At 42.0% G+C, this 20,289-nt stretch overlaps 4 protein-coding genes across 5 annotated transcripts; all 4 read right to left on the bottom strand.

Annotated features, from left to right (window-relative positions):
• Window positions 1–3,901: 3,901 nt before the first annotated feature.
• Window positions 3,902–4,840, bottom strand: LOC113143051 (olfactory receptor 2F1-like). Its single transcript, XM_026328511.1, has one exon. The coding sequence runs from the start codon at window positions 4,838–4,840 to the stop codon at window positions 3,902–3,904; it is 939 nt and encodes a 312-aa protein (XP_026184296.1).
• Window positions 4,841–9,017: 4,177 nt separating this feature from the next.
• LOC113143033 (olfactory receptor 4E1-like) lies at window positions 9,018–10,536 on the bottom strand. Of its 2 annotated transcripts, XM_026328476.1 has the most exons (2): window positions 9,637–10,536; window positions 9,018–9,041 (listed from the first exon to the last, which is right to left on the bottom strand). In XM_026328476.1, the coding sequence occupies exons 1-2, from the start codon at window positions 10,534–10,536 to the stop codon at window positions 9,018–9,020; spliced, it is 924 nt and encodes a 307-aa protein (XP_026184261.1). The 2 variants fall into 2 exon arrangements, with proteins under 2 accessions (XP_026184261.1, XP_026184260.1); XM_026328475.1 differs by lacking the exon at window positions 9,018–9,041 and having other exon boundaries at window positions 9,604–10,536.
• Window positions 10,537–13,794: 3,258 nt separating this feature from the next.
• Window positions 13,795–14,742, bottom strand: LOC113142604 (olfactory receptor 51E1-like). Its single transcript, XM_026327643.1, has one exon. It carries the CDS (start codon window positions 14,740–14,742, stop codon window positions 13,795–13,797), a length of 948 nt encoding a protein of 315 aa, XP_026183428.1.
• Window positions 14,743–19,341: 4,599 nt separating this feature from the next.
• LOC113142603 (olfactory receptor 51E1-like) lies at window positions 19,342–20,289 on the bottom strand. Its single transcript, XM_026327642.1, has one exon. It carries the CDS (start codon window positions 20,287–20,289, stop codon window positions 19,342–19,344), a length of 948 nt encoding a protein of 315 aa, XP_026183427.1.

Here is a 20,289-nt window from a genome sequence, read left to right as displayed (position 1 = left end):
TGTCTGTGGTTGGTAATTAGACTGACTGGCTGCCTAATGTCCACAGCTGTTACACATGGGGACCATCCTCAGTGTGGGCCATGTTGTCTTCTCCAAGCAGGATGTGACAACACTTTCACAATAAAAGTCTGCAGTTATTTAACTATATTAACTTTCTAAAGTATAATTGATTTGATTGATTTTGATTTCGGGTCTCAACAATCACAAAAACTATGTAATCAAAGAAAAAAAAAAGATTATTCCATTTTTCAAGTTATTTTGGCCTGAGTTCTTTTTTTTTTTAACCCTTATTAGCCCCACAATGGGGAAATTCCATTACCATCCAAAGTGCACTCACACAGCAGTAAACACATACCCAGAGCAGAGGGCAGCTACTCTCAGTGTATGCTGTTGGAAAAACAAGTTTCATATGTGGTATTTGGTGGCATTTAAAAATCAGAGCAAGTGAAAATGCCGGAAAAAGAGCAGCCACAGAAGTCTTTGGTCAAAAAAAGAGGTAGAAGCAATTCCGTTGTTCGTGAACAGTTTGGATTCCAAGAAGCGGATGAGGTACAAAAACATATTATGTTCAAGATTTGCTACGCGATGGTGTCGGCAGCGCTTGGTAACACCACAAATCTTTTTAACCATCTAAAATTTAAATACAGGCCAACACATGACCAACTAATAAAAAAAAAACAGAAAGAACAATGAGCAACCCCCACAACACAACACTACATAGTCGTCAATTAAAGACACACTCTTTAGTGCAATGCTGAAAGTAGTAATGCTATTTATACATTTGAATATACTTTATATTATTTGTTTTAAAGAGAATTTATTTTTTCAATAAATGCAACATATTTCCAAAGTCAGTGAGTAATCGTGTAAAATAATCGTGATTTCAATAATGACCAAAATAATCGTGATTATGATTTTTTTCTTAATTGAGCAGCCCTAGTGACTATTCAAACTTAAGACTCAGCTTTTAATTGAATCTCATCTGAATGCCCCACAGCACGCTGTGCTTTTAAAATAAAAGCTTTTGTTTTACATTCCTTCAAAATAAAAGCCAAAAACAGTAACATGAGCTTAAAATGGACACTGGCTATTGGCATACAGAGAGAGGCAACAACTGAGGCTGTTTTAAATGTCACGCATGGTGTCTTCTCCAGGAGAACATGGTTAAACTTTCACAATAAAAGTCTACAGTTATTTCCAGGAAGTTAATGCACCTTTCTATGATGATGATCCATGATTAATATTCAGAATTAAGGTTCAGATTTTAATTCAAGGTCATGTGACTCTCCTGCAACATGCCCCTCTTTCAAAATAAAATCCAAAAGAAATGCTAATATGTGCTGTTTTCTAGCATATTATTTCCCTTCCAGGCTTTTCAGCAATGCACATCAATTTATTCTTTATTCATACTGCTTTTATTCCTTCAGTTCTTCCCTTCTTCAGTCTTTCCTTCTTTCTCTATAGCACCTCTGGATCACCTTCCTTCAAATATTCCAGATTTGGTTGCACATTTTTTACCTTTGCTATTTTTTTTACATTACATATTCTTTCTTTCTATACAATTTTTCTACAATTTTACTTTTCTTTGCTATTTCAATCTTCCCCATTTCTTCCTTTAACTCGTATTTAATTTTTACAGTTCTTCCTTCCTTTTCTTCTATTCTGCCTAAAACCTCCTTCACTACACTTTCTTGTTGTATATTCATGTAATACTTTGTTCGTTAGCAATTTTAAGCACATTTTTTGTTCCCTTAGCTCTCAGCAGTGATGACTTTATGAGTTTCTTTACAAATAAAATCACAAATATTAGAGATAAAATTCAGCAGATGCTTCCTATACTTGCAATAAATGAATCTTCTACTACAGTAGCTCTTGAATCATCTGTAAGACCTCAGTTATGTTTAGACTGCTTCTCTCCCATAGATCTCTCTGAATTCACATCAGAAGTTGCTTCATCTAAATCATCAACGTGTCTCTTAGACCCCATCCCAACTAGACTGCTTAAAGACACCCTGCCATTAATGAACTCATCTTTATTAGACTTGGTAAATTTATCTCTAGTATCAGGCTACATACCACAGGCCTTTAAGACTGCAGTAATCAAACCCTTACTCAAAAAGCCTAGTCTGAATCCAGGAGTCTTGGTTAATTATAGACCAATATCCAACCTGCCATTTATTTCTAAAATCCTAGAAAAAGCTGTTGCTAAGCAGCTATCAGACCACTTACACAGGAATGAACTATTTGAAGATTTTAATCAGGATTTAGAGCACATCATAGTACAGAAACAGCACTGTTAAAAGTTACCAACGATCTTCTCTTAGCCTCAGATAATGGACTCGTTTCTATACTTGTCCTCCTAGACCTTAGTGCTGCATTCGACACTATTTACCATAACATTATTAGGAAGCACTCTATTAATTACCACTGCTATACAGATGACACTCAACTGTATCTATCTATGAAACCTGATAACACAAACCAGTTAACCATGCTTCTTAAGGACATAAAGGCCTGGTTGACCAGTAACTTTCTACTTTTAAATTCAGAGAAAATAGAAGTTATTGTATTTGGGCCTAAAAACCTCAGAAATAGCTTTTCTAAAATTATAGCTACTTTAGATGGCATAGCCCTGGCCTCCAGCACTACTGTGAAAAACCTTGGAGATATTTTTGACCAGGACATGTCCTTTAACTCACACATAAAACAAATCTCTAGAACTGCCTTCTTTCACCTGCGCAACATTGCCCTACTTGTGGTTCCCAGAGTTTCCAAAAGCAGAATGGGAGGCAGAGCCATTAGCTATCAAGCTCCTCTTCTGTGGAACCAGCTCCAAGTCTGGGTTCAGGAGGCAGACACACTCTGTACTTTTAAGGCTAGAAAACCTTAAAACCTTCCATTCTGACAAAGCTTATAGTTAGTGCTGGCTTCAGGTATCCCTGAACCATCCCTTAGGCCATAGGCCTAGACTGCCTGAGGACCATTGGTGCACTGAGCTCCCCTACCCTAACCCTCCCCTCCCTTCCCTCCCCCTCTCTTCCTCTCCTCCCCCCTCATGTGTATATTCCACAGTTGAATATCACTAACCTTGTGCTCTCTCTTTCCTCTAGTTTGTGCTCTCTCCCTCTCCCTCTCTCTCTGTTCTCTCTGTACCTTCTGCAGGTGTCCCTGGTCCTGGAGCTGTATATCGCTGATGTGCAGTTACTGGCCCCACCAACCTGCAGTGTCTATTTGTTGTTTATTGTTGCTGTTCTTTTCTCTCTGCTCTATCCACTCACCCCAACCGGTCGAGGCAGATGGCTGCCCAAATTGAGCCCGGTTCTTCTGGAGGTTTTTTCTTCTGTTAAAGTTTCTGTTTTTCCTCTCCACTATCACCAAGTGCTGCTCATAAGGGATTTGTTGGGTTTTTTGGTTTTTTGTAAAGTGCCTTGAGATGATTGTATTGTCATTTCGTGCTATACAAATAAATTCAAATTGAATTGAATTCATGGGCTGCATTCTTCAGAGGCTGCATTTGAAGGCCGATTACATCGCAGCGCCACAAAAAGGCTGTCCCATTTCAGTGGCTCCTTTAACTGCAGCCTGACACAAACAGGAAGTCTCACCTTCACCAGACTGGCTTGGTTCGTTTCAGCCCATAGTTCATCCTTCTGGGCTACAAAAGCCATGTCCTTCGAAGGATGTAGCCCCTGAAATGAGACTGGAACCAAAAACTTGCTGAGCTGCAGAATTCAGGAAACCAAGACCATTGCTGAACAAACTGTGTTCTGACCTCTGCTGTCACCATTTTAACAGATGGGCAAACTACATTTTAAATAGGACATAAATGAGCTTAAACTAAACGCTCTGACAGATCTATGGATGTAGAAGAAACTGCTGCAATCTCCAGGTGCTGAGCTCATTACTCTGTCATTGATTTCCTGGTAAACAGGATCAAGATTTTTTGACGCACTGTTTTGATTTGCAGCCCGTAGATAACAGGGTGTGTAATAGGAGGAACTGTGCGTAACATGATGGACGCCACTTTCCTTTGCTCTGATAAGTTAGAGAAACGGTGCAGGATGATGATGAGAGTACCTGTGAAAAACATGATGGTGTACACAGTCAGGTGGGTGGCACAGGTCTGCAGAGCTTTGCTGTTCATCACCTTGTTCTTGCTGCTCAGACACACCATGGTGATCCTCAGATAGGTGAGCATGATGCTGCAGATGGAGGAGCCCAGCAGGACGACTGTGTAGCTGAGGCCATAAATGTTATTAATGGAGACATCTTCACAGGACAGTTTGAACAGGGAGGCGTTGTCACAAAATGGGCCGGCTATGATCCACCTGCAGCGTGATAGGCGGACACTGAGTCCAATGAGGATCAGCACCATCACAAAAACGACCCCCCAGGCCGACACCGACAGCTTCACCACCATCCTGTTGGTCATGATGCTGGCGTAACGCAGGGGATTACAGATGGCCACATACCGATCAAAGGCCATGACCATGAGAACTGTGTGGGAGGCGCCTGCATTAAAGTGAGCACAAAAAGCCTGAAGGACACAGTCGATGTAGTGAATGTACCGCTCTGTACTTGGAATCAACATGTCACTCAGCAAGCGAGGAATGATGGCCGTGGCCCCGAACACGTCATTAATACTCAGGTTGCAGAAGAGCAGGTACATGGGCTGGTGGAGGCTCCTGTCCATGAAGATCAGGACCACAAGGCTGATATTAAACACCATGATGAAGATGTAGATGAGGAGGAGGAGGATGAAGGCAGGGGTGGAGGACTGAGGGGTGACCTGTAGCCCCTCCAGGAGCAGGATATGTTTACCCAAAGTTTGGTTCTCCATAGTGCTGAGGGTTAATTAAAGCCTGGGCTGAATGAGAGAGAAGAACAGAAATGGCCTTTAAGATCAAATACATAACCCTGTTGGTCAAAGTCCCAGTGTACCTGAACACACCAATAACTGGGCAAATATAATGAAGCTCAGATACAATGGAAGAACTGGTTTCTGAAACACATCAGCAGCAGCATGTAAAAAAGGAGAGCTGTTCTGGGAGAAAAAGTGATTTGCACTAATATGCACAAAGTGTTGAACGATTGTTCCTCAAGTCTGGACATCGATTCACTTCTGACTGAACAGTAAGATTCAGTAAAGTGAACAGGACACAACTGAATATACTGCTCCTTCAAAGTAAAGGCCTATTGTGGAAATCCAGGACTTCCAATAATGAAAATATTCATACAGTAAAAACAAAAACTCTGAAGGAGAGAACTGCCATGCAAATGGTTATCAGACATTTAAAAACAGTTTGAAACTGAAGTGAGTCATGAATTAATGTCGTATCCAGACATAGTGTGAAACAGCACAGTTCTGGTTTGTGTCACTAAGATCCATGTGTCTGCAGGTTGTCATTCAAACCAAACACACTGAGAAGGATTCACTGCTTCAAGAGTCAATAGAACATTTCCATTTCAGATATGACTTTGATTTAATGAGCCACAGAAACACAGAAACCTCAGGACGTCACACTGAGACATAAAACTATGATCAAAATATGTCATGAACATGTTCAAACCATCAGAAGCTTTATGCATTAAAGAGTTCACATGTGGAGGCTCTCAGTAACACAAAAACAGCTCTAATGTACTGGATTGTGTAGAAAAGGTGACGGTGTCACGGTGCCATGATTCAGGAGTGAAGCACACAAACTGTCTCCTTATGGAAAGGACAGAAATGTGCTCATCAGATTTGTAAAACTGCTGAAAGGTCTGAAAATAAAAGTCTACAGACACAGTTTTCAGTGGCACATGGTTGGAAGTCACTGCCGTGTAGCTTCAAATCCACAAAGCTTTGACAGGCTGGTTTTAAAGCAGCTGAATCTTCAAATCGTTTGGGCTGAATGTGGAACAGGCTGCTACAGCTGCAGCTGAAAACACCATCACCACAGCTCTTCATTGCTCCATTTCAACACAATCATTTCAAACACTTGGTTTTGCAGCAGAAGCTGTGATGCTGTTTGCAGCATTTCATAGCATTTCTATTCTTTTCTTCCCGTTTCAGTTGTTTTCATGTTGTCAAGATTTCATTGTGTTCATTCTCCACAAAACACATCACAAACTGCACAGAGCGATAACAACAACACTCATCTTTCTAGTCTCATCAAATTGAAGGGAACTTAAGCATGAAAGGTGATTTCTGGTTTTGGAATCTACAACACACATAATGAGTCGGTCATCACTAAGCTGGTTGGCATTATGCAGTGAACAAACAGCAGCGTCATTTGTCGACTGTGTGTGAGTGTGTGTCTCATGCTTACCTCCGTTGACATGAAGCCCCTCTCAGACCTGGGCCCACACTCTTTATAAGCTGAATGAGGCTCCTGGAGGTCCAGGGCTGATTGTGTCATTGATCCCTGAACACTTTCTATCCATGACATCATCTTTCTGTTTGTTGCTCCTTGTTGCCATTGGACACGTGTTGTTGAAGCACGTTTGACTAAAATCCATATGTAGATTGTCACCAAGTTAGAGCATGGAACTCTGTGTTGCTGTAGCTACAGCTGATGATGCAAAGAAGCATTTCTTGCATCGGTTATTGTTGATATTAACAATCCAAACACAAACATTAGAAAATATGCACCACACAGTGTCTTTCCACTCTGATTAAGTTACAGAAAAGGACCATGATTGCTGCAGAATCTGAATCTATCACATGTTGTGGTCTTAAATGACCAGTGTTAATTTTGTTGACAAAGTATTTTCGTTATAATTTTCGTCAATGACAAGTTTTCACTGACAAAAACTAGACGTTAACTAAATAAAAATTAAGTGACGACGACGAAAACTAAATAATAATATATTGACATTTTCCTTGACTAATAAAAATTAGATGAAAATGTGAGGGACGTTTTTAGAAAAGATCCAGTCAGAGTTAATCTTCTTAGACACAAATTTGAAAAGTAACTAATCCACCTAGTGACGCGGGATGCGCAAGTACACGATATCATCATAGCCCACACTGGGTTTGTGTCTGACTTAAACTATAATGAAATGGCAACAGCTGGAGAAAACAAAGAGAAGATATATGGGTCAGTTTAATCTTTGATGCAATGACATTACTGCTAAATACAGTTTTTCTCTTTAATATTTTGGAGTTGCTCTTTTGCTTTAAAGAATGAAGAATATGCAGGTTATAAACGATGCATATCTAATTTTTGGTCTTTTACGGAAAGGCTATATTCCATATATATTTAATGAAACTTTTTTTCATTTAATCCTAATTTAGAATATTTTGTATATTACAATAGTTTTACTAAATTACACTTAAATCAAACCCAATATATTTTAGTCGACTAAAACTGGACTAAAACTAAAACAAAGCAGATGACTAAAATATGGCTAAAACTAAAACTGCATTTTAGTCAAATGACTATGACTAAAACTAAATTAAAATCTGCTGTCAAAATTAACACTGTAAATGGCATAAAAAAGAATTTAAACTACACTTGCCTATACAAAGTATGACAGGATCATCTTCCTCTGGACAGCCAGCTAAACCAGACAGAAGTAAAATCTCATTTCCTGTTTGTGGACCTTTATTTTGTAGTCTTTCCTGTGGTCTGGTGTGTCTCTTACTGTTTTCTATTTTAAATATAATAAGTCAGTAGTTGTTTTGACCCCTGTTGTCTGTCTTGGATCAGTCTGTCCTTTGTTGGGGCTTATAGATGTTTCCCCCTGGATTATCCCCCATTGCTGGATTAAGGCTTTTTGGACTCCGGCCACTCACTTGGATTCAGGGCTGTCACTAGTGGGGTGAAAGGTCGTGACAATTATACAAAATCCAGCAGTTATACTCTATAGGCCCCTGATATTTGAATAATTCTAATATTTACAGTGGGTACGGAAAGTATTCAGACCCCTTTAAATTTTTCACTCTTTGTGTCATTGCAGCCATTTGCCAAAATCAAAAAAGTTCATTTTATTTCTCATTAATGTACACTCAGCACCCCATCTTGACAGAAAAAAACAGAAATGTAGAAATTTTTGCAAATTTATTAAAAAAGAAAAACTGAAATATCACATGGTCATAAGTATTCAGACCCTTTGCAGTGACACTCATATTTAACTCACATGCTGTCCATTTCTTCTGATCCTCCTTGAGATGGTTCTGCTCCTTCATTGGAGTCCAGCTGTGTTTAATTAAACTGATTGGACTTGATTAGGAAAGGCACACACCTGTCTATATAAGACCTTACAGCTCACAGTGCATGTCAGAGCAAATGAGAATCATGAGGTCGAAGGAACTGCCCAAGGAGCTCAGAGACAGAATTGTGGCAAGGCACACATCTGGCCAAGGTTACAAAAGAGTAAGTCTTGGGTTTCATTCAATGATTTTATATTTTCCTTTTGCAATATAAAGTATGGTGAATCTCCAGGATCGATTCTCAGTCCAATACTATTTTCTGTTTACGTGTTGCCCCTGGGTGATGTCATCTGCAGACATGATGGCTCTTTCCATTGCTATGCTGATGACACACAACTGTATCTCTGTGTTAAGTTCTCTTCTCACGTGTCTGAATGATATTCAAGAAATGGTATAGCACTTTGTACTTTGTAAGAAAAGTGCTTTATAAATAAAATTCTAATTCTTCTTCTTCTTATTATTATTATTATTGTTGTTGTTGTTGTTGTTGTTGTACAAACAGAGAGCCCAAATGAGCAGAACAGAACCTGGACCTGGGTCACAAAAGCTCAATCATGGGGTGTGATGATGAAATTTAATGCAGGAAGCATCAGTGACAAATGAATGTATAAATATTGTCTTTATTATTATACATATACAAAACCCACTGTAAGAAAAAATGAAGCATAGTTTCTCTTCATTTCATTCAATGATATAAATTGAAGAAATGTCTCTAATGAAATACTTTGGAGTAAAGAGGCTGGAGGCTGTGCTCCAAACGATCATCACATCTACTGGGTTCATGTCCATAAAGTACTGCTGACAGCAATTTGAAGTTTATTCAGTTTTTAAATACTTTCAATGTGTTAGCATATAAACAGAAGAGCTATCGGCCCCAAATGATTGACAGCTCTTTATTTAGGACGAGACAGCCCCTAAACATATTATTGTCTGATTATGGTAAAAAATATCAACATAAACAGAAAACATAAGAAATGTGCAGAGGGCTAAGCTCTTACATATGCAAAATCTTTTAGGAATTAAATATATTTATATTTCATGTGCTACATGTAAGTGATATTATTAGTAAGCACTGCAAAGTACTTTTTAACCTGCACCAAATAATGTTTACTGAAAAATAAATCTGAGCCTTATGCTTCACTAATTGTGCCTGGCAAAATCCAAACCTTTTGTCAAGCTGCAGTGACAGCCAGGAATGGCTGATAATGAAAAGCCTGCTACCTGACTATGGGAAAGAATGAGGAAAGATATAAGATCCAGAAGGACTTTTTTATGAACGTGGACCCGGACCCTTAACAGAACCAAATGCTGAGTCCAGTTGAGAGCACAGATATCTGAGTTGCACAACTGGACATTTACTTATGTACTACCTGGACTAACAATATTCCAATACCATCTGTGTACATTCACTTCTTTTTCCCCATAAATATGATGTAAATTTTTTCTCTGATTGCTTTGATTTGCAGCCCGTAAATGACAGCATTTAACGATGGAGGAACCACATGGAACAACATGGCCGCCAGCTTCCTTTGGTCTGATAGATCAGGGAAACGATGGAGGAGGATGATGATGAAGCCTGAAAACAACATGATGATGTACACAGTCAGGTGGGTGGCACAGGTCTGCAGAGCTTTGCTGTTCCTCTTCTTGTTCTTGCTGCTCAGACACACCATGGTGATCCTCACATAGGTGAACATCATGCTACAAAGCGAGCAGGTCATGGTGGCCATGGCGCTGCCGAGGCCGTAGATGTGGTTGATGAGAACGTTTTCACAGGACAACTTGAATAAAGAAGCATTGTCACAAAATACGTTCTCTATCATGCGCCTGCAGCGTGACAAGCGGACAGTGAGGCTCAAGAGAATTACAATCAAAGCGAAGGCTACCCCCCAGGCCGACACCGACAGCACCACCACCATCCTTTTGGTCATGATGGTGGCGTATCGGAGAGGGTTACAGATGGCCATGTAGCGATCAAAGGCCATGACCATGAGAACTGTGTGGGAGGTGCCTCCATAAAAGTGAGTACAGAAGGCCTGAATGACACACTCATAGTAATGAATGTATCGCTGTGTCACTGGAGTCAAAACATCACTCAGTGTGCGAGGAATGACGATCGTGGCCCCAAACACGTCATTAATACTCAGGTTGCAGAAGAGCAGGTACATGGGCTGGTGGAGGCTCCTGTCCATGAAGATCAGGACCACAAGGCTGATGTTGGACACAATGATGAAGATGTAGATGAGGAGCAAGATGATGAAAGATGGAATGGCTGATTCAGGGCTGATCTTTAACCCCTCCAGCTGTAGAATATCCAGATTTGAAGATTTATTCTCCATACTGCAGAGGGAGGATCACAGACAGACTCAACACTGTGTTTGTTATCAAAGCCCAGTCTGTCAAAGTGACGATGTTATAGAGCAAAAAGAAATCATTGTAGAAATAACATCTAAGGTCCTTTAATATTTCAAACGGAGCCTTAGTTTGGTTCAGCTTAAAATACAAATACCTGGCATCATCCTCAAACTAACACTACTGAACACAGAACAGATGTGTCCATGTAATGCAGCCATCAGAAAATGTCTCCCCTGTTTTGGTGAGTTTGAGGCTTTTCCAGCCTGTGAACGTTTCCACAGGTGCTAAGATACAAGCTTAACGATGTCAAAACAACATTTCATGGAGAAAAGTTTGTTTTCACTTCTCTGATGTAAAAATTTGCATCATTCACAATATCAGCTCTGTAGCAGCAGAACTTTTTAGTTTCCCCTGTCAAAAGTCACCAAAGCCAAACCAACACATACATTAAAATTCTCACCTAAAAGCAGAAGTTAAAACAAAATCATTTCTGAAATTGTAAAATAATTCAGATCAGATGAGCTTTGTTATCAGCACTGGCAAAATTTTCAAAAAGAATCCACCGGATCAAACTCATGTACCTGTGGAAGCAGAAACTAATGTGTCTCTCCAAAGTTACACTTCAGATGTCACAGTTCAGTCACACATTTAGCTTCAGGAACGTGAGTCTAAATCCAACATGTTTGCCAACATGAGGTCCAATCAAAACAAAAACTAAGTTTCCACTAAAAAGCCAAGTTTCCTGTGCAAGTCATATCAAAAATGAGATTAGAGAGGTGAGTTCTAAATCCCATCACACTGCCTTAGTGAGGCTAAAGTTGAGATCCTAATAACATTTCATTCTTTCCTACAGTAATAACCTGGAGACATGTATTTTCAGCAGACAGACCAGTCAAATAAACACTGTGTCAGTGTGTTGGTGAGGATGTTGAACAACCTCAGGTAAAACTAATATTCAGTCTTCTCAATATTAGTGCATTGATCTGTTAGAACATGAATTTCACAGCTTTGCAGTCACACACAGCGTATTTTTACTGTCCATGGAGCGAATCTGAAGATTTAAATCAAAGCTCCTCTAAACATTCATCGTGCTTCACTGAGTAATATTGAGTTCTTTCATTTTTGCAGTAAAACATCAGATTCCTGCTTATATTCCATGTCATTTTCCTGCTGCTAATAATACTTTTTTCAGCACAACACAGCAGATACAGCACACAGAACATTAAGCAACCGCTGGACAACATCCTGAAACTAAGTGGGCTTCAGGTTTACCTCTGCTGACACGGCGCTCCTCCAGCCGCACCACAGACGGGGTGGCACATTTTATACGTGCACAACACACTCAGCCTGTGGGCTTAGCTCTCTGGAGTTTTTAACTTTGATTCAACTTCAGGGAAGGCTGATGTGTTTTTCACTGAAGTTAACTTTGTTGATCAGAGGTTTCCGGGGTGCTGTCCACTGGGTTCATGGGGTTTCACATGACTGGGGTGGATTCCACAGTATTTCTTCAGAAGTTTATGTTAAATGGTAAATTATCTTATATTTGAATAGCACTTTGCTACACTCAAGTGTACTCTTTGTGCTTTTTACACTATTTGTCCATTCACTCACACACTCACACACCGATGGATCAGCCACCAGGGGCAACTTGGGGTTTAAAACTGGTGACAACATCACAGCTCCTTGGATAAAAATCTTACTAATGCTTGATCTGGGGTCTTCCTGTGTAGTTTTGTGTTCTCTCAAGTATTTGTCCTCAGCTTCGATTTTGATTGAATTTGCACTATTGAGTCCCTGCTGTCCCTGTGCTCTGTCTGCGTCCTCAACTTTGTTTCAAACCTGACATTACAAACGGGCCAGTTATGGACCCAGCAGGCAGAGCCAGAGAGCTCGAGGGGTTTGGGGCTACAGAGTGTTTGCTGAAAACCACCACCGACCTCAATCAGATTATGATGCCTGCTCCTGCATCGAGCAGCTACTGTATGTCAGGACCAACCATGGCTGATGTGGGAGCACGGCGTGGTGCAGTTCATGGCCTTCACCAGGTCAGGCTTGAGGGGCTACGGTCCACACAGAGTCCCCTGAATCCTCTCTGGAATTTAATATCCCCTGCGTCCTCTCTGCTCGAGTTTTACAGTCTGGACTACAGCTGGCTTCCAGCCTGCTCCTCTCTCTGCTCTGCCAGCAACCTTCCAGTTTGCCACTCAGTGAACTTCATTGTCTGCCCCAGTCTCCCAATGTGTTTCAGCCCTGGGCTCCCTGTTTTCTTCCGATCCCCAGTCTCTGACCAGGGCTGAGGGACAGGCTATAAAAAGGATCTAAAGGACCAGGCTGTCCTTCCTGGTGGATTTAATGTTCAGGACACCTGGCTGCAGGTTGGAACTGTTAGGTCCCAGCCAAAGCCTCAGCGGCCTAACTCGGGAGCAGCTAGACCTCAGACAGTGTTGCAGCCTGACCAGCAGCCAGCTCCATAAACCAGCCCCCCACGACCCCCTAGACCCTTTCACGTTTTCAGTTGTGTGTATTTGCACAATATCAGTCCTAATCCAGTCTTTGCCTGCTGTGTGTGTCCCTGGACAATCTTCTGGATACCCTCATTGAAGCTCTGGATTAAACTCTATGCTTTGCCCACTTATGTGCTGAACAGCAGTTCAGAGTTTCAGGTCTTCTGAAAAGGACACCTGGACACGTGATGGAGAAATCTGGATGAGGTGATGGGGAGGAACAGCCTCCCTGATGTGACTTGGTGTTTTGTTATTGGACAGTGGTGCTAGTCATGAATTGGCCATAACAAACAGCATTATTGAGTACAGGCTGGTTCATGTGTGTTCTTGGTACCAGAACATCGATGACTGAGTTGATCTGACTTTATGTTTCGGGTGTCGAGAGGAGCAGAGCTGTCAACTGCTGATACTCTGAACCATGATGTGAAGTTTATTTATGTTGGCTTCAGAAAGTGTTCACACCCTTCACTTTGCATCGTGCTGTATAATCAATTTCTATCAATAAAACTGCACATCTACACTCAATATATATATATAGTTTCATTTATTACCAGAAATGATTCATACGTAATATAAGAGGGGACAGTTTTTCTTCTACTCTGCTGCATTTTAACGCAGCATCAACATCGTCCATGCAGAAATGTGTTCACTGATTTCCACCCCAGCAAATATTACCCTCCTGTTTAAGCATCAGTGCAAATGTCTTTACATTTGGCTCAGCTCTCAGATCACACTGTGTCATTTTGCAGCCATTACAGCCACTTTGCTGTTGTGGAACAAAGCCTTAATCCTGTGCCTGATCTCTTTAATTTGCAGCCCATAGATAACAGCATTGAGTGCAGGCAGTGCAATGTGTCCCAGGACAGCTGCTGCTTTCCTGTGGTCCGACAGCTCAGGGAAACGGTGCAGAATGACGATGATGAAGCCCAACACCAGGAGCATGATGTACACAGCCAGGTGGGTGGCACAGGTCTGCAGAGCTTTGCTGTTCATGGCCTTTTTCTTGCTGCTCAGACACACCATAGTGATCCTCACATAGGTGAGTGTTACGCTGCACATAGAGGAGCCCAGCAGGACCACGGTGTAGACGAGGCCGTAGATGTTATTAACGGAGATATCTTCACAGGACAGTTTGAACAAGGAGGCGTTGTCACAGAATGGATGTGATATAACTGACCTGCAGCGTGACAAGCGAACACTGAGGCCCACAAGGCTCATCACCAACACAAAGGCTGTTGCCCAGGCCCCCACAGACAGTTTCACCACCATCCCGTTGGTCATGATGGTGGCGTAACGCAGGGGGTTACAGATGGCCACGTACCGATCAAAGGCCATGACCATGAGAACTGTGTGGGAGGCACATGCATGTAGATGAACACAAACAACCTGAAAGACACAGTCAGTGTAATAAATGTACCGCTCTGAGTTCAACAACAGATCTCTGAGTACTTGAGGAACAATTATTGTGGCCCCAAACACATTATTAATACTCATGTTGCAGAAGAGCAGGTACATGGGCTGGTGGAGGCTCCTGCTCCTACAAATCACAACTACCAGACCGATGTTAGTCACCATGATGAAGATGTAGATGAGGAGGACGAGGATGAAAACAGGGATGGAGGTCTTGGGGGTGACCTGTAGCCTCTCCAGGATTATTATGTCCCCACTAAAAGTCTGGTTCATCATATCGTGTGTCACATAAAACAATTCTAAGAAAAACAGCTGCAGTCTCCAGAGTTACAGAGTCACAGGTACAGAAAAGACTTTGATCTCAGTCTTTTAATAAATGATCTGAGTGAAGTTGTTATAGTTAATCCAACCACTTCTGCATTAGAGTGACAAAAACAGTGCAAAGGGAACTAGAATTGTCAGAATTTAATCTGAGTTTGGAAAAATCCATTTTCTCACATAAAATGACATTTGAAGAATTTAGAAACATCCCACAGTGTTTCCAGTCACTCTGTCAACACTTTTCTCTGCAGCTTCTACTGTTGACTGTAATGTGCACTGCAGGTTATCCAGAGTGACAGTGACACTGTTTCTCCACAGGCTCATTGCTGTTGCATCGTGTTCACTTGCAGCAGAGAACAGACACATGGCAGATAAAACCAAACCTCTCTCTCATCTGGCTGAGCAGAGAAGCAAAGTGCAAAGTTTCCTGATAGAACATGAGATTCGACACATTGAGCACAACAGACTGTATCCTCCACCTCAGTGAGCACTGTTCTGTAAGCTACACAGCATTTCCCTGCTTTAGACATCAACCCAGTTTCTAATGTCTGAAACACACAGTGATGCAGTAGCAGAGGTTTGTGTCAGCTCGTACAGCACAAACTTCCCTCCACCCCCAGAACCCGACCCAGACAGCACACACTTTTATTTGGTGCTTCGGTCGCCGTCAGCTGCTGCATTGAACGTTAACAGGTCAACTGTTGCTCGGCAACCATTGATACTCAGCACCCAGCAGCATCCCTCGCTGATTAACTCATCACAGTTACAGACAGAGTTTGCATCAAATATGAGAAGGATCCAAATGCAGGTTTCAGTATTGGCAGTACTGACAGAAATGTGACAGTCCTGGACACCACTGGCCCCTCTAAGTAAGTAAGTAAAATGTATGTATATAGCACCTTTCACAAACAAAAGTCACAAAGTCCTTCACAATAATATCAATAAAACAAGTCAAGCATACATACAGTCAAATATACAATAAAACAAACAAACAAAGAACAGAGTCAAAACCAGAAAAGATCATGACCAATAAAAGATGAAAATGAATGACTGGCTGACTATACTACTAACTGAAAGCTAGACCAAAAAGGTGCATCTTTAGGTGTTTTTTAAGAGTCTACAGAGTCCATATATCTCAATATTAAGGGTAGAGAATTCCAGTGCCTTGGGGCCACAGCACAACAAGAGCGATCACCCTTTGTCACAAGACGTGTTCGGGGGATAGTTAAAAGATCAAGGTTAGAAGACCTCAAAGGCCGACCAGGAGAATGAGTGTATAGTAGATCCTGAATATAGGAAGATGCTTGACCGTGGCTCTGTAAATAATAACTATAATGTTAAATTGCACTCTAAAAGCAATTGGAATCTAGTGAAGGTCTTTAAGTATGGGAGAAATATGTGACCTCTTGCTAGAGTTAGTCAAAAGCCTTACAGCTGCATTCTGTATAAGTTGAAGTGGATCCAAGGAAGCTTTGTTCAAACAGGTATAAAGAACATTGCAAGTAGTCCAAATGTGATGAGATAAAGGCATGAATGAGCATCTCCATCTCTTTTTTTGAGACTAATGATCTAATCTGCACAATGTTCCTGAGATGGAAAAAACACGAACGAACAACAGACTTTACATGATTGTTAAAACATAAAGCTCTGTCAAAGATAATACCCAGGTTTTTTATATTACTGCAGTCAGAGAGTGTTAAGTCCCGCATAACCTGCTTAATTTTAGGTACAATTTTGTCCAGGGAAAAGATAAACATCTCAGTTTTATCATTATTAAGTTGTAAAAAGTTGTCAGCCATCCATTTATAAATGTAGGATAGCCAATTCTTGTGGAACTGATAGTTTATGTAAAACTCTTAATAATCTCACAAAGAGGTAGCATATATGGGCTGAACAGCAGAGGGCCAAGCATGGAGCCTTGTGGTACACCTCGGGACAAAGGGACATATAAGGTCCTAGAGACACAATTAGGAGGAACCTGGAAATATTAACTTGGGAATTGAAGCTATATAAGCAAATTGCAGTGGTCAACAGTGTCGAATGCTCTGCTAAGATCCAGCAGAACCAACACTGTGCAGTCACCTGCATCAGCAGCCATCAGAATGTCATTAGAAACCCTAAGTAGGACCGTTTCAGGAGAGTGGATTTTATGAAAACCAGATTGGGACTTACCTGGAGACATGTATTTTCAGCAGACAGACCAGTCAAATAAACACTGTGTCAGTGTGTTGGTGAGGATGTTGAACAACCTCAGGTAAAACTAATATTCAGTCTTCTCAATATTAGTGCATTGATCTGTTAGAACATGAATTTCACAGCTTTGCAGTCACACACAGTGTATTTTTACTGTCCATGGAGCGAATCTGAAGATTTAAATCAAAGCTCCTCTAAACATTCATCGTGCTTCACTGAGTAATATTGAGTTCTTTCATTTTTGCAGTAAAACATCAGATTCCTGCTTATATTCCATGTCATTTTCCTGCTGCTAATAATACTTTTTTCAGCACAACACAGCAGATACAGCACACAGAACATTAAGCAACCGCTGGACAACATCCTGAAACTAAGTGGGCTTCAGGTTTACCTCTGCTGACACGGCGCTCCTCCAGCCGCACCACAGACGGGGTGGCACATTTTATACGTGCACAACACACTCAGCCTGTGGGCTTAGCTCTCTGGAGTTTTTAACTTTGATTCAACTTCAGGGAAGGCTGATGTGTTTTTCACTGAAGTTAACTTTGTTGATCAGAGGTTTCCGGGGTGCTGTCCACTGGGTTCATGGGGTTTCACATGACTGGGGTGGATTCCACAGTATTTCTTCAGAAGTTTATGTTAAATGGTAAATTATCTTATATTTGAATAGCACTTTGCTACACTCAAGTGTACTCTTTGTGCTTTTTACACTATTTGTCCATTCACTCACACACTCACACACCGATGGATCAGCCACCAGGGGCAACTTGGGGTTTAAAACTGGTGACAACATCACAGCTCCTTGGATAAAAATCTTACTAATGCTTGATCTGGGGTCTTCCTGTGTAGTTTTGTGTTCTCTCAAGTATTTGTCCTCAGCTTCGATTTTGATTGAATTTGCACTATTGAGTCCCTGCTGTCCCTGTGCTCTGTCTGCGTCCTCAACTTTGTTTCAAACCTGACATTACAAACGGGCCAGTTATGGACCCAGCAGGCAGAGCCAGAGAGCTCGAGGGGTTTGGGGCTACAGAGTGTTTGCTGAAAACCACCACCGACCTCAATCAGATTATGATGCCTGCTCCTGCATCGAGCAGCTACTGTATGTCAGGACCAACCATGGCTGATGTGGGAGCACGGCGTGGTGCAGTTCATGGCCTTCACCAGGTCAGGCTTGAGGGGCTACGGTCCACACAGAGTCCCCTGAATCCTCTCTGGAATTTAATATCCCCTGCGTCCTCTCTGCTCGAGTTTTACAGTCTGGACTACAGCTGGCTTCCAGCCTGCTCCTCTCTCTGCTCTGCCAGCAACCTTCCAGTTTGCCACTCAGTGAACTTCATTGTCTGCCCCAGTCTCCCAATGTGTTTCAGCCCTGGGCTCCCTGTTTTCTTCCGATCCCCAGTCTCTGACCAGGGCTGAGGGACAGGCTATAAAAAGGATCTAAAGGACCAGGCTGTCCTTCCTGGTGGATTTAATGTTCAGGACACCTGGCTGCAGGTTGGAACTGTTAGGTCCCAGCCAAAGCCTCAGCGGCCTAACTCGGGAGCAGCTAGACCTCAGACAGTGTTGCAGCCTGACCAGCAGCCAGCTCCATAAACCAGCCCCCCACGACCCCCTAGACCCTTTCACGTTTTCAGTTGTGTGTATTTGCACAATATCAGTCCTAATCCAGTCTTTGCCTGCTGTGTGTGTCCCTGGACAATCTTCTGGATACCCTCATTGAAGCTCTGGATTAAACTCTATGCTTTGCCCACTTATGTGCTGAACAGCAGTTCAGAGTTTCAGGTCTTCTGAAAAGGACACCTGGACACGTGATGGAGAAATCTGGATGAGGTGATGGGGAGGAACAGCCTCCCTGATGTGACTTGGTGTTTTGTTATTGGACAGTGGTGCTAGTCATGAATTGGCCATAACAAACAGCATTATTGAGTACAGGCTGGTTCATGTGTGTTCTTGGTACCAGAACATCGATGACTGAGTTGATCTGACTTTATGTTTCGGGTGTCGAGAGGAGCAGAGCTGTCAACTGCTGATACTCTGAACCATGATGTGAAGTTTATTTATGTTGGCTTCAGAAAGTGTTCACACCCTTCACTTTGCATCGTGCTGTATAATCAATTTCTATCAATAAAACTGCACATCTACACTCAATATATATATATAGTTTCATTTATTACCAGAAATGATTCATACGTAATATAAGAGGGGACAGTTTTTCTTCTACTCTGCTGCATTTTAATGCAGCATCAACATCGTCCATGCAGAAATGTGTTCACTGATTTCCACCCCAGCAAATATTACCCTCCTGTTTAAGCATCAGTGCAAATTTCTTTACATTTGGCTCAGCTCTCAGATCACACTGTGTCATTTTGCAGCCATTACAGCCACTTTGCTGTTGTGGAACAAAGCCTTAATCCTGTGCCTGATCTCTTTAATTTGCAGCCCATAGATAACAGCATTGAGTGCAGGCAGTGCAATGTGTCCCAGGACAGCTGCTGCTTTCCTGTGGTCCGACAGCTCAGGGAAACGGTGCAGAATGACGATGATGAAGCCCGACACCAGGAGCATGATGTACACAGCCAGGTGGGTGGCACAGGTCTGCAGAGCTTTGCTGTTCATGGCCTTGTTCTTGCTGCTCAGACACACCATAGTGATCCTCACATAGGTGAGTGTTACGCTGCACATAGAGGAGCCCAGCAGGACCACGGTGTAGACGAGGCCGTAGATGCTATTAACGGAGATATCTTCACAGGACAGTTTGAACAAGGAGGCGTTGTCACAGAATGGATGTGATATAACTGACCTGCAGCGTGACAAGCGAACACTGAGGCCCACAAGGCTCATCACCAACACAAAGGCTGTTGCCCAGGCCCCCACAGACAGTTTCACCACCATCCCGTTGGTCATGATGGTGGCGTAACGCAGGGGGTTACAGATGGCCACGTACCGATCAAAGGCCATGACCATGAGAACTGTGTGGGAGGCACATGCATGTAGATGAACACAAACAACCTGAAAGACACAGTCAGTGTAATAAATGTACCGCTCTGAGTTCAACAACAGATCTCTGAGTACTTGAGGAACAATTATTGTGGCCCCAAACACATTATTAATACTCATGTTGCAGAAGAGCAGGTACATGGGCTGGTGGAGGCTCCTGCTCCTACAAATCACAACTACCAGACCGATGTTAGTCACCATGATGAAGATGTAGATGAGGAGGACGAGGATGAAAACAGGGATGGAGGTCTTGGGGGTGACCTGTAGCCTCTCCAGGATTATTATGTCCCCACTAAAAGTCTGGTTCATCAT

Source organism: Mastacembelus armatus, chromosome 14, assembly GCF_900324485.2.
Source record: "Mastacembelus armatus chromosome 14, fMasArm1.2, whole genome shotgun sequence".
Taxonomy (NCBI): Eukaryota; Metazoa; Chordata; class Actinopteri; order Synbranchiformes; family Mastacembelidae; genus Mastacembelus; species Mastacembelus armatus.
Note: the sequence above shows the minus strand (reverse complement) of the source record. Positions and strands in the feature narration are given on the sequence as shown.

Bases quoted from the DNA above. Each gene is read 5' to 3' on its own strand.
- LOC113143051 (XM_026328511.1), bottom strand. From the start codon at position 4,840: ATGGAGAACCAAACTTTGGGTAAACATATCCTGCTCCTGGAGGGGCTA.
- LOC113143033 (XM_026328475.1), bottom strand. From the start codon at position 10,536: ATGGAGAATAAATCTTCAAATCTGGATATTCTACAGCTGGAGGGGTTA.
- LOC113142604 (XM_026327643.1), bottom strand. From the start codon at position 14,742: ATGATGAACCAGACTTTTAGTGGGGACATAATAATCCTGGAGAGGCTA.
- LOC113142603 (XM_026327642.1), bottom strand. From the start codon at position 20,289: ATGATGAACCAGACTTTTAGTGGGGACATAATAATCCTGGAGAGGCTA.